The sequence below is a fragment of the Phocoena phocoena genome, chromosome 9 (assembly GCF_963924675.1).
Source record: "Phocoena phocoena chromosome 9, mPhoPho1.1, whole genome shotgun sequence".
NCBI classification, from domain to species: domain Eukaryota; kingdom Metazoa; phylum Chordata; class Mammalia; order Artiodactyla; family Phocoenidae; genus Phocoena; species Phocoena phocoena.
The window spans coordinates 673,591-686,104 of record NC_089227.1 but is presented as its reverse complement, the minus strand read 5'-3'; the positions used below and the strand labels follow the sequence as shown (position 1 = coordinate 686,104).

At 53.2% G+C, this 12,514-nt stretch overlaps 1 protein-coding gene across 1 annotated transcript in view; it reads right to left on the bottom strand.

The window, feature by feature from the left end:
• Positions 1 to 12,472, bottom strand: part of LOC136128512 (ATP-binding cassette sub-family A member 13-like) — a 236,572-nt gene extending 224,100 nt beyond the window's left edge. The window contains 5 exon segments of the mRNA XM_065884331.1: positions 1,059 to 1,253; positions 7,865 to 7,995; positions 9,144 to 9,223; positions 9,931 to 10,097; positions 12,467 to 12,472. Of these exon segments, the coding sequence (XP_065740403.1) occupies positions 1,059 to 1,253; positions 7,865 to 7,995; positions 9,144 to 9,223; positions 9,931 to 10,097; positions 12,467 to 12,472 (579 nt within the window).
• Positions 12,473 to 12,514: the final 42 nt, after the last annotated feature.

Here is a 12,514-nt window from a genome sequence, read left to right as displayed (position 1 = left end):
GTTTGAGCCGCAGGCATGGATCCCACCGCGAGGCACGTGGCCTTGCAGAGCGTGGGGACCTTTAGGAAATGTCCATCCTCCTGCTTATGGGTTGGAAATGAAAATTCTGAAATTTTCAGAATTAATTCTCATTCTGAAAATTAATCTCTGTTCTCAGCGTGTATATCACCCACCGGATTCCTGAAGTTATTGAGGAGAGGGAGACCATGAAGGACACTGGGCTGGAAGGGCAGATCTACCCTTTTCCTGAGTCCCCAAACTGTCCTTCCGGGTGTGGGGCACCAAAGCCGTCGCTGACGAGCCCAGGTGTTGGCAAATCCATCCCTGGGGAGAAACCTGGAGCAAGAAAGTCCCTAAGGGTCAAAGGTGAAGGGTCTGGAGACACAGGTAACGATTCCAACAGTGGAGGCTGGAAGATGAGGGACTTCAAGAAGAGGCAGAGACAGGGCCGCGAGCCGGTGTACAGCCCAGGGCACAACTCCTGTCTGCAGAAGGTAACTGGGCCTGCCCTCGGGGCAGCTGTCCCCGCGGCCACTTCAGCCCCTTCCCGCACACCCACGTGCGTGTGGGCATGTGGAGGGCAGGGAACAGCTGGTTCACCCAGGGAGGGGCTGCCCCATGTCCCCCGCCATCTGCACCCCTCTCCCGGACAGGCCCCGGCAAAGGTGAGCACATCCCCTCTCGGGACAGAGCTCGCGGGCCCCAGGACATGACAGGGGGCAGAGGCGGCCACGGCCAAGGCGGGGGAGTAGCTCTGACTCAGAGGGGCCGCCAGGGAGTTGGGGCGGGGGCCACAGCAGAAGCCAGCCTCCCAGGTAAACTCCAGTCAAGCGCTGGTCAAAGAGGAGGGAACCTGGTGCTGGGCTCCGGTGGGGACTTCGATCACTGGTCCTTCCCTGTTGAGCACATTGACTCCAAGGACCCTGGAAAGTCTCCCGGACACCCCTCGATTCCGAGCCCCACCCCGAGGCTGCGGGGTCTGCGCCTGCCCTGCTGCCCCCGACTCATCCCCACGGGCCCTGCTGGCCGACCCCGGCCCGCGGCCGTCTTCCCCTTACTTTGTATACGAAATTCCGCAGGTCCAGGTTCCAACCCATCAGCACAATCAGGGAAAACACTTGGGCCCCGGGCAGCCGGCACAGCTCCCTCGCTGCAGACCCAGACTTTCCATCCTCAGGGAACTTGAGAAGCAGACAAAGAATGTCCCCATCGCGCCTTCGAGACAAAGCCACCGTCGGGGCACTGGAGAGAAACTGTGTCAAGGCACGAGGGTCGGACGTGACTACAGCTGAGTTGTGTGGCCCCCAGACTCAGAGCTCCCCTAATGACGAGCCCCTTGAAGACCTGTTTTCCCAAAACGCTGAGGATTCACCTGAAGTTTCATGGATCCCAAACCTCTGTTCCATTTCAAACACTTTGAATGGAAAGGTTTCTAAAATGTGCACGTCATTCCCTGACCCTGTAAGCAGCCTACCCTCTATGATGGCTTGGGAGCCGCTCAGAACTAGCGTCCGCCCTCCACCCGCAACGTTCTCAGGAGAAGACCCTCTCCCTCCTGACATTAAGTCTTAGCCTTTGCTCTCAGATTGTCAGTTTTCATTTTTCATTGGCATCAGTGTGAACTATTTTTTTCTCCTCCATCTCCAAAATTGAAAACCAGATTTCCAAGCCTGTTATCATTTTTGAAAAGAAAAAGAAAACCAAGTGAAAAGGAGGGGCTGAGGACAGCTGTGCTAGTGTCTGGTGCATCACTGTTCCCTCCGTGAAAGGGCCAGGGCTGCGTCTCTGCCTAGCAATGACTTTTGATTAAACATCTTTGTAATAAGAAAAATTATAAAGCAGAATATAAAAAAGGAAAAAAAAAAACAGACTTCCCGTTGTGTTTATACTCTGATGGGTGTGATTACTGCGAAATTGTTCGGACCAAGCAAGACCTTCTGTGAACAGAAGTTACTGTTCCCTTACTAGGAGCCTTGTCAACAGGGAGAACTCATCAGATGCTTTCATACAATGCCACAAAATGCCCCCAAAATCATTAAGAAATAAAAGAAGGGATTAATGGGGGTTCTCCAGAGAAAGGGAACCAATAGGATGTGCATATTCTGGGAGATTTTTTTAAAGGAACTGGCTCACTCAATCGTGGGGCTTGGCGAGACCAAACTCTGCAGGGTCGGCCGGCATTGGGAGGCCCGGGGCTGACATGGCAGCTTAGCCCCAGCAGCCATCTGAAGGAGGAATTCCCTCACCCTGGGGTCACCTCAGTCCTTCAACTGATTGGACGAGGCCCACCCACATCACAGAGAGTAATCTGCTCAAAGTCTGCTGATTTCAATGTGAATCTCATCTAAAAAATAACTTCACAGGGACATTCGGATTGGCATTAGACCAAATGTCTGGGTACCACGGCCCACACATATAGACATACAAATTAACCATCACAAATGGTTAGGTAATCTAATATGCTGACGTACATTTTCAATCTCTGAGAGAGATGTTAATTGTTTTCACACGTAATTAACCAAAACCCCTTTTTCCACAGGGGACTTATGTGGTACAGACGTACCTTGGGAAAGATTTCCTCATTCCACTGTTTCCATCGTGGTCTCTAAGGGAAGGTGGATGCCTTTGGTTGAGAGAGGGTTTCAAAGCGGAAGCAGGAGTGGGGGGGGTATGCACATCCACCCTTTGCTTTGACTTGGGAGGCCCCTCTTTGATCAGTTCTGTAAAACGGGCTTCTGTGGAAGTTTTCCTTAAATTGGGATCATTGCTCCTGGTCTCGTGTGGGCACCAGAACTGGCTGGTGAGGGTCCCTCTGCACCTGCAATGGAACCCTGGTCTTAGCCACCATCTCAGCATCACCCGTGGTCCCCAAGCAGGATCACGTTCCACGCATCTCTTAGAATTTAGCCCCAAGGCAAACATTTTCTTAAAACTTGTGTACACCTCTTTTCAACCAACAGGGAGGTCCCGGGTGCCATCGCGCGGAAACCCCACAGTCACGCCACACGCAAGAGGAGCGCCTTGCAGCATGTTTGCTTCCGCACCTTCTCTGTGCTTCTCTACTTTACTCTTTATCTTTATTTAATCTTACTATGACCATTTTCCCTGTTTGAAAGGCACCTGAAGCAGGCAGGGAATAAGAAAAACAGAGATAATACTCAGTTTTGTTGGGCTGGAAATATCACGGGTGAATCTGTTTTAAAGTGAGGCAGGCATCTTTCAGCTCAGGCTTCGCTTAGGCTGGTCCAGTCAGTTATCAGACACACGGATGCCGTGCTGCTGGTGCCTTTCCTACACGTCCATGTCCGGCTTGGGAAACTTCAAGGCGCCAGGGATCTAGGGCAGGCAGCTCCCCACCACTGTGACCCCAGCACACATGCACGCACACACACTCAGACAATTTGATAATTGAGATCACAGACTCCCTGTAAAAGTGAAAGTGATCCCTAGGCAAAGCATTTGCATTTTTAGCAGGAGCTTGTTTACTGAGCATCTGCCATAACCCTTACTGTGCTCAGAGCAGCATCCCAAAGATGGTCCCCATTTTGCCCAGCTGACAATTTTAGACTCAGAGGTGCAGAGAAGCTTTGGAAGCGATCACTGTTCTCAACCTAATTATGACCAGAAAAGGAACACCAACAGTGACGGGGGTGAACTGGAAATAGCGGGGGAGGTGACTGTGGCAGGTCAGGCCTTGTCGAAGCAAAGAAGTGGGATCGATACTAAGAGCCACCTTCCACGTGACAGACAGGAGCCGGGCCTTGCTGCCCGTGTCCCGGCGGGCTCAGATCGGCTCGCACAATGAAGAGGGCTGGATGGGAATGAGCCCAGAGGGCAGGAGACGGCTCTGAGGGCCATGTGGAAGGGCTGCAGCCCCACACGGTGGGAGGAAGGCAGGGGGGACTCAGGCAGGGCCCAGGAGGAGGGCGACTCCTGCTACTGCCGTGGGACCACCCAGCGGCTGGTGGCACCTGCAAGCCTCAGCTTGCCCGTCTGTGCGGAAGAGGCGGCGATAAGACCCACAGGTGCTCCAGGGGGACCAGAGGAGATCACTGTGAAAGACACACAGCCCAGGAACATCCACCAGGACTGACTGGAGTCTATCGGCACAGAGTTTTGATTAACAGGAAATCTGAAGAAAGATGAATAAAAATTAGATGTGTTTGTTGACTGAAAAGTATTAAATTTAAGAGACAGAGAGAGAGTTAAGCTAGTAAATTCCTTCCTTTTTTCCATACTCCACCGAGAAGTCTGTGGGTCAGCACCATGCACCCCTGCCCTACCCTCGCCCCCCGCCCTGCACCCAGCCCACAAACTGGCCCAGGGTGGGCGGCGTAATGGGGTGCCCACCCACTGAGATGCCCGCTGGCCCTTCTGTCCCAACCCCAGTGCCCTCCCCTCCCTCTCCTCCTTCCTAAACCAGACCCTAACCCCCTCCTCCCAGGGCTTCAGACAAGATAACAGTCCTACTACCCACAGATAATGTCACTCCTCGTGTGAATTCTGATCCTGGGTTCTCCATGAGCCCTTCAAGAAAACGGCAGTTGCCGAAACCATGTTGAGAGAGTCGCCATAAACGGGCCAGATCAACACAAAGTCATTTTCTTTCGAAGGCAAAGTTATCAGACTAATGAGTTAGCAGGACCCCAGACGTGCTATGGCTCATTTAAAAGCCCAAAGTATTAAACAGGTGTGGGCATCCCCAGGCTGTGGGCATCCTTCCGCACGAATGACTTGAATAGAAGACGTGCTCGTCTCCTTTGTGACTGGCCAAGTTGAGAGACAAGTGACACTTTGCAAAGTAGATCAGGATCAAAGATACCTCTAAGGTTAGAATAATTGGCCAGAACCAGTAAGAAGTACTCTTTGTAGAGGTCAGTGCACTCAATCCTGAAACTCAGGCTCAAAAATATTTACCTAAGTGTAAGTAGGAAAACAGAGGCCCCATTAGAAACAGCCGCTTACTTTTTTCCGCTGGTGGTGGAGGGTCTGAAGTTCCCCAAGTTAAAAGGACCATGACGCCCATCCGGATGGTGTGGGAGCAGGGTGGTCTGCAGGACTTAGAGCCCAGGACGAGCTCCCTCAGGATCTGACGCTCCCAGTGACCGGCAGTACCTCCCAGGGCACGTGGGGCCAGGTTCTTCGGCATGGGTCAGAAACCCTTAGCTCCGCTCACACACTGATTCTTTCTTTCCCTCTCACGGAGGGAAAAAGCCAGAATGAGCCAGTTTTTACCAGTGTCTACTCTGACATGAGTCCCGCCAGCAACCATCCACTGCAGCTTTTACCCAACGGAATTGGAGGTGCTGGCGAATCCCTGCAAGGCATCTCTCTCACCAAACCGTGTGCCAGCCAGGCGTCCCTGATGCTTTACGGAACCACTTCAAGCGACTGAGAGAGGCTGGGCCAGATCCACCAAAGGCACTATTTCCTGCCCAAGGGAAGTAAGGCAAGGTGTCAGGATGCTTTCTCCCTCCGGGGGGGCCCGCACAGAAGAGATCATCACTCCCGGGCATCCCTCCCACACCTCCGTCTGTAAGAACCTGGAGGGTGGGTGGGCAAGTCTGCTGAGGATGGTGGGAGCCTGTCTCCCAGGCCCTCCGAACACGCTCAGTCGTGGAGGATAGGGGGAGACAGACCCTCTGGTCGCCCTCTCGGTCTATTTGGTCCTGACTCTTCGACCTCACTGCTGCCTTTAAAAGAATAAAAATGTGGCCTGGAACACAGAGGGAGGAAGTCGCTGTTGATACGGCACTGCAGCCTACGAGGCTTGGGTGCATCCAGGGTGGGTGGAGGGGATTCAGTCCAGGATGGCAGTGGGGGAGGTGAGCTCCAGGGTCCGGCAGTCTGAGATTTGGTTTCGACGGGAGCTGCCAGGGTTCAGGATGGAGCGCGGGCAGAGGGGAGCTTCCCAGGGGCACCGCGTCCCGGAACAGCTGGCCCAGCCCCTTCCCTTCCTGCTGCCTCTGGCACTTGGACCCGAGGCCTCCACCCTGCGACTCTCCCGTCGCTCTTCACAGCCAGCGGCTTCTCATCACGTCCGTCTGAGCCCCCAGCCCCGTCTGCAGGGCAGCTCCTGGGCCCGGTGGCCCCACTGCTGTACACTGAAATTCCACGGCACACGCGCTTCTGGACTTCGCTGCCCATACGAGTCTGTTGATCTGGCTAGCCAGCCCGCAGGCACCGGCTCCCTTCGGGGGCTGGGGGCTCCAGCTTCTGGAAGCTCACACAGCGGGAAGGGAGATTTGCCGTGAGTGAATGAGTGCGAGCTCCTGCCATTTTCCCAGGACCTCGTGCCAAGGAAATGTGCCCCCCGGGAACGCTGAGGCTCTGACGTGGTCAATTCAGCACTGACTGAAAGTAAGGCGGAGGCGCCCAGAGAGAGAAACAGTGAAAGGTCACTACAGGTTAGATGTAGTGACACGTAACATGTGCTGCCAACCTCACCACGCAGAAAAACCTAGGCCCCAAACTGTCACCTACCAAACATGAATTTGTAACCTAAGACACACGTGGGTTCATGGATACACTTTACCCCAGCGAGTAACTTCGTTACTTATTTGAATGCCAAGAATGCAAGCTTTTTTAACGCCCCCGCCAACGACCAAACCGTCCAGCCACTCAGGGGACCGCCCGCAGCGACTCACATCGTGAGAGACACGTGCACGCAGGAAGCACCGCACAGCCGCTCCTGCAGCAAAGGCACCTCAGAACGCGAGCCTTCTCCAGGCCCAGCGCTCCCACCACGGAGCGTCAGCGACCCCCGGTGGCCACTTGCTAATCGGGCAGCAACCACCGGGCTGAGAAGATGGTAACATTCTGAATCTACAAGGGCTGGAAGTCAGCTAACCTGATGCTCCTCGCACAGCCCTGTGGGTCAGCTACTGAAATCAACTCACTGCTCCATTCCCATCACAAGTTCCCTGAATAAAGATTTCAAACCAGATCTGACCACTGTTTACAGTTAAGGCGGCCGGCGAGGCGGTGTCCCCACCCCACCCTGACCCCCGCACACCCGTAACGCGTGCCGTCCGATAAGCCGCCTCTGACATTTTCTTTGAAGACCCATGTGACTCACCGCAGACGACTTGAGACCGTAACTCGAATTTGGGGTTCCTAGCTTCTAATCCGTTCCTTTCTCAATGCAGGTTAACTCTTGAGTAACTCATCTACTTGTCAGGGCTTGCGTTTAGCCCCAGGTGACAGGAATCAACATGAAAGTGAATGTCCGTTGAGGCCCAGGTGATTGTCAATAAAAATGGTCACCTGAGAGCCATCTTCGTGGCTAGTGCTTCTGGCAGGCCGTCTGCACAGGAAAGTAAATCCCCACGCCATGCGCTGAAAGGTCATCCCAGCGAAGTCCCTGCCGAGGATCCAGGTGAATTCACCGGCTCCTCCCTCCGCGGGCAAACCCAGCCCACCGCCACAGCCCGCGTCCCCACCTCCTTATTTCTGGGGCCCTAATCAGTGTTCCTCACCCACCGTGGGGATGACACGGCCTGACTGCTCGCTGCTGTCACACTAAGCGGCTCCCACGGAGCAGTCAGACTGGACCCGGCTCTCCCTACTGAAAGGAAATCAGGTGCCCAGGCTGTCGTGCGTCAGTCTGGGAATCAGTGAAATAATTATCACCACCAATTTTATCCTTTCTAACCCCAACGAAGACAACATTACAAAACTGAAGACCCCACGGTGGTGGCAGAGGACGATAACGCCCTTGGGTGGCCAGCTTGTCCTCTGATCTCCTGTCTGCCTCTTTACATCATTCCCACTCAACCCCCAGCCACGCGGGGAGAGGGGAGAAGGGACCACACGAGGCCGACAGCTCCAGGACGCCGAGGGCTTGTGAGGCGGGAGAAGCAGCAAACTGTAGCTCTGAGCGGGAAACGTTTGCTTCTAACACGCTGCTGATAGTTTCATCTGAGATGTGGAGAGAAGATCGAAGCTCTTCAGTTAACTTGGTGGTGTTCTGCACCAACTCTTTTACTTTTACGTCTGAAAAATAATCAGAAGGAAGGAAATCTTGTAAGAATAGGCGTTTGGGCTATTCCTGACTGTGAAGACAAGATTTGACATTAAAACCTGGCAAGGAGGGCTTCCCTGGTGGTGCAGTGGTTGAGAGTCCGCCTGCCGATGCAGGGAACACGGGTTCATGCCCTGGTCTGGGAAGATCCCACATGCCGCGGAGCGGCAGGGCCCGTGAGCCACGGCCGCTGAGCCTGCGTGTCCGGAGCCTGTGCTCCACAACCGGAGAGGCCGCGACAGTGAGAGGCCCACGTACCGCAAAAAAAAAAAAAAAAAAAAAAAACCTGGCAAGGGGCTTCCCTGGTGGCGCAGTGGTTGAGAGTCCGCCTGCCGATGCAGGGGATACGGGTTCATGCCCCGGTCCGGGGAGATCCCACATGCCGCGGAGCGGCTGGGCCCGTGAGCCATGGCCGCTGAGCCTGCGCATCTGGAGCCTGTGCTCTGCAACGGGAGAGGCCACAACAGTGAGAGGCCCGCGTACCGCAAAAAAAAAAAAAAAAAACCTGGCAAGGACGTTTCCTCCACTACATCCAGCCCATAATAAGCACTAAATAAAGTCATCTCTTACACTTCTGGGAGGAACTGAGATCATTTTACCGGAAGTAAAACAAAACCCCAGGTTATGGGGTATTTCTACTCCCTTGCTTCCTCTAAGACCTGTGCATTTGACACTCAACTCTCGAAGGAGGTGTTTTTTCTGAGGGAACAGTGACCAAGGAAACGCACTTCTCTCCACGTATCCATTCATCTCACTTTTCCTAACAAGAGGAGATTTGCCAGGATTCTTCAGACTTGACTTGTTGATGCTGCAAGGGCTTCAGGAATAGCAAGACTGGACAGACGGGGAAACAGAGACTCCCAGATGTGCAGGGAGGGAGGGCCAGGGAGACACCCAGGCCACAGAAGCTTTTCTCTCTCCCCGTCTTGATTTTGGTACCCAGGACTTTAGGGTTTCCTTCTCAACCCCAAATACATCAGACCTGGCAGGCTCTAAATTGTTATTTATCATATATAGATAGCATAACTCTACCTTAATAAGTTTTATTTTAATAATATATTTGTGTGAGAAACTAAATTTAATTTTTAATCAAGCAAACTTGGAGGAACTACGTACTTACCCCCAGTTACTGTGAAATTGCGAAGAAAAGTCATAATGGGATTCCCAGACAATAAAGTCTTCTCGAGGCTTTGGGCCAACCTAAAATAGCAGAAAATTAAAGCTAATTTAGGTAAGATAAAACACCAGGAACAGTGCTGGAGTGAATATGCTGCCTCAGTTCCCAGGAAATGAACTAGAGAACAATACTGCCTTTCCATAAGATTCCTCAGAGATTCCGACACACGATGTCTCTGTGTGCAAATACCCGTCAATACCGGGTGCCTGCCAGGCAAGATGAGTCAGGGGAATAAGGCTGGGTAACAAACGGCTTCTCACAAATGCGAAAGGAACCCATAGGATAGACCGTGGCAAGTATGAGAAATCGGGATATCGAGAAGTCAGAAGAACATCATTCCTTCTGTGAATAAGTCACTTGCAGAACACGAAGGCCCCAATTTCCTCTTCTGGGGGCTCACACTTTTGAGAACACAGTACAAAATGAATCCAGCGTGAAGGTCATTTGAAAAATCGCTGACTACTCTTATAGAACCATTCCAATACCATATTGTAATCTCAGATCTCGACACGTTGATCCAGCTTCTTGATCCCCAGTAAAGCTAGCCTTAGCACTAATGCTGCTCCTACAGTTTACAATTTAAAAAGTTAAAGTCAGGGGAAATTTTGGTGTTGGTGAGAAAACACATGTGTTAATGGTATATTGTACACATTATTGTCTGAAACTCATAACTGAAAGTGCATCGTCTTCATGAAGGGAGACTGAGGAGGTGGGGGCCCCGCCAGAGGGCACATACATGTGCGTGTGCAGCATGGAGGCTGGTCCGGGCTGGCATTCACAGCCCTGCTCGCTGGCATCTTCCAAGCTGCTCCTGAAGCTTTCCAAGGCGCTGGACAGATTCCTGATAAGACCTTCACAACTCAGCTGATGGGGAGAGGTCCCTATCTTGTCCAGCTCCTAGAAAACACAGCAACGATACAGTTAGAAACATATTTACTCCTCGGTATGAGCTGAAGTCTGGAGACCAGACACGCATGCATCCTCGCCGGGCATCACGTGGATTGTAAGCTGTCAGCCTACTGTCCTCGGTCTCAGAAAGCACCTCAGAGAAGATGGAGGATGTCTGATCCTGTCCAGTTGCCCTTGGGCACTGCTGGGCTTTGGAGGGAGCCCTTGGCCGGGAACCCGGAGAGCCCAGCTCTCAGCTGGCTCTGCCATTTACCCACAGACAAGAGGACACGGCAGGGACCAGCACCTCCCAGCTGAGGACCTGGCACATGGCCTCCTGGCCCGAAAACTGAAGCCTTTCAAAATCCACAGCCACAAAACCGATGACTGAAAAGAAAACACGTCTATTTCTCCATAGGTCTGCCCCCCTTGAAGGTCTGCAGGGCAGCCTGGAAGTCTCCAGGCCTCCCCTCGGCTGGGGGTGCAGCCCTGAGGACTTGGAGAAGCACCGTGGAGGAACCCCCGGTCTCGGCCCGACTGCATGGATACATTATCAGCATCTTTTACAAGCACAAACAGTTTTATAAAAGACCAATCATTTTGCAAAATATATGTATACCTATAAATTGATAAAAAGGTAAAATATCTATCATTTGTTAAATTAACTGACAAGTATAGGTAATTTAGAATGTAAAACATGCCAAAAAGCAGCAGACACTCATATAAATCTACGTACATTTCCCTGGACACGGCAGTCCTGCCGTATATCATGTATTTCACATCATCAGAATTTATTCATTTCATCACCCAGTTCTTCCTGATGTTGGAAGCACAGTCCCAGGTTGTGGTGATTACGTGAAGGCATCAAACATAAATCAATACATAATATTTTAATAAATAAAACTTCGAAATATTTTTCTCAAAAGTGCCATTGGTTGCTCTTGCAAAGGAAAATCACAATCATTCAGACGATCAGAGAACTAACAAGTGTATGTTCCAAGTGAGTTAAACGTGAAGAATCCTGAGGTGTCACAGTCGAGGGTCCTGAGCTCTGAGTCCCCCCTTCGGGGGTCCCCGGGCACAGGGGAGCTTCCCAGGATGTGATCCGAGCACCCAAACTCGCGCTGCCTCGTGGGGCCACCAGCAGCACGGAACCTCCGGATCGCGGACCAGGGCGGGCGGGAAGCCAGGGTCCAGCGTGTAGAGAGCACGAGGCCTTGGCTGGAGTCCTGTCCATCTGACGCCCCGGGGAGGACAGAGCGGGGAGGCGCCGGGCCATTGGGCCAGGCTCTCTGCCTCCTACTTGGTGGCAGGACTCCTGGACACGTGGCTTCATTCCTCCCTCGTCCCCTCTGCCTGCTGGACCCTCAGACGTCTGCCACCCCGGGAGACAGGCTGCTCCCTCCCACACGGTCACTGCCCCTAAGACAGGCGCACAGACCCCTCCTTCACTGACCACGACACGACCACAGGAGAGCAGAAGGGGAAGGATGGGTGAGGGGGCACAAGACCCAGGGATGCCCAGGCCCCCTCCCAGGTGCAGGTCTGTGCGTCTGATTCTGACAACACTCGTAGAAGCCCCTCGGGCCTTCACTCTCTGCTCCCCTTCTGGGCAGGGAGCTCTCCAAGCCACCCCCAATCCTCCACCCGACACTTCACAGCCCTGCCTTCTCCCTCCTCCACGGAGGCCCTCATCCTGGCCCCCAGGTGCCCAGATACATCCGGATCAGAGCCGCAGGTACAAACAAGGCGCCTCATTTCCGAGAACGCAGGCTGAACAGAGTGTATTGCACTGGGGAGGGTTCCCTCGTAGAAAAGCACCTCTGGCTCATAATCTGTACCTATACGCAAATTAAATCTAATTCTACTCATTTATAGCACTCCCGCTATAGCAGGATTTTATTCTTAAATTTAACACTGTGATAATATTGACATGCAGGAAGCTGTAGAGAGGAAAGAGCACCCCCCCCTGCCAGCAGCAGAGACACTAGGAGGAAAGCTCCGACCCCTCCTCACGGGCACAGGGGCTCCAGGCGGGCGGTGCCATGTCGGTGGGAAGCCTGAGCCCGGCGCCCTTGAGGCGGAGACCACACAGTGGACTCTCCCTCTCGGGCTGGGGCAGGTCTGTAACCGTCCAGGCACTGGACCATCCAGACGCAACGCTGCCCACAGCGGGGATGAAAGGTCCAGATCTGGGAGGTGGTAGGAGACCCCCAGCTCAACCTGAGGTCCGGCCACTTTCTCCGACTCTGCTCACCCCGGAAGAGCACGTGCTGCCACCTTTTAATGTAATTTCTGATCCCCATCGAGCTCCTTACGGCTGTTTTCAACCATTTAGAGCAAGGAGTGAAAGGGGGTAAGGAGCTGGCACCCCTAACCTTCATCGTATCGACTCAACCTCTGGAGACTCTCACTGCGCATGGCAC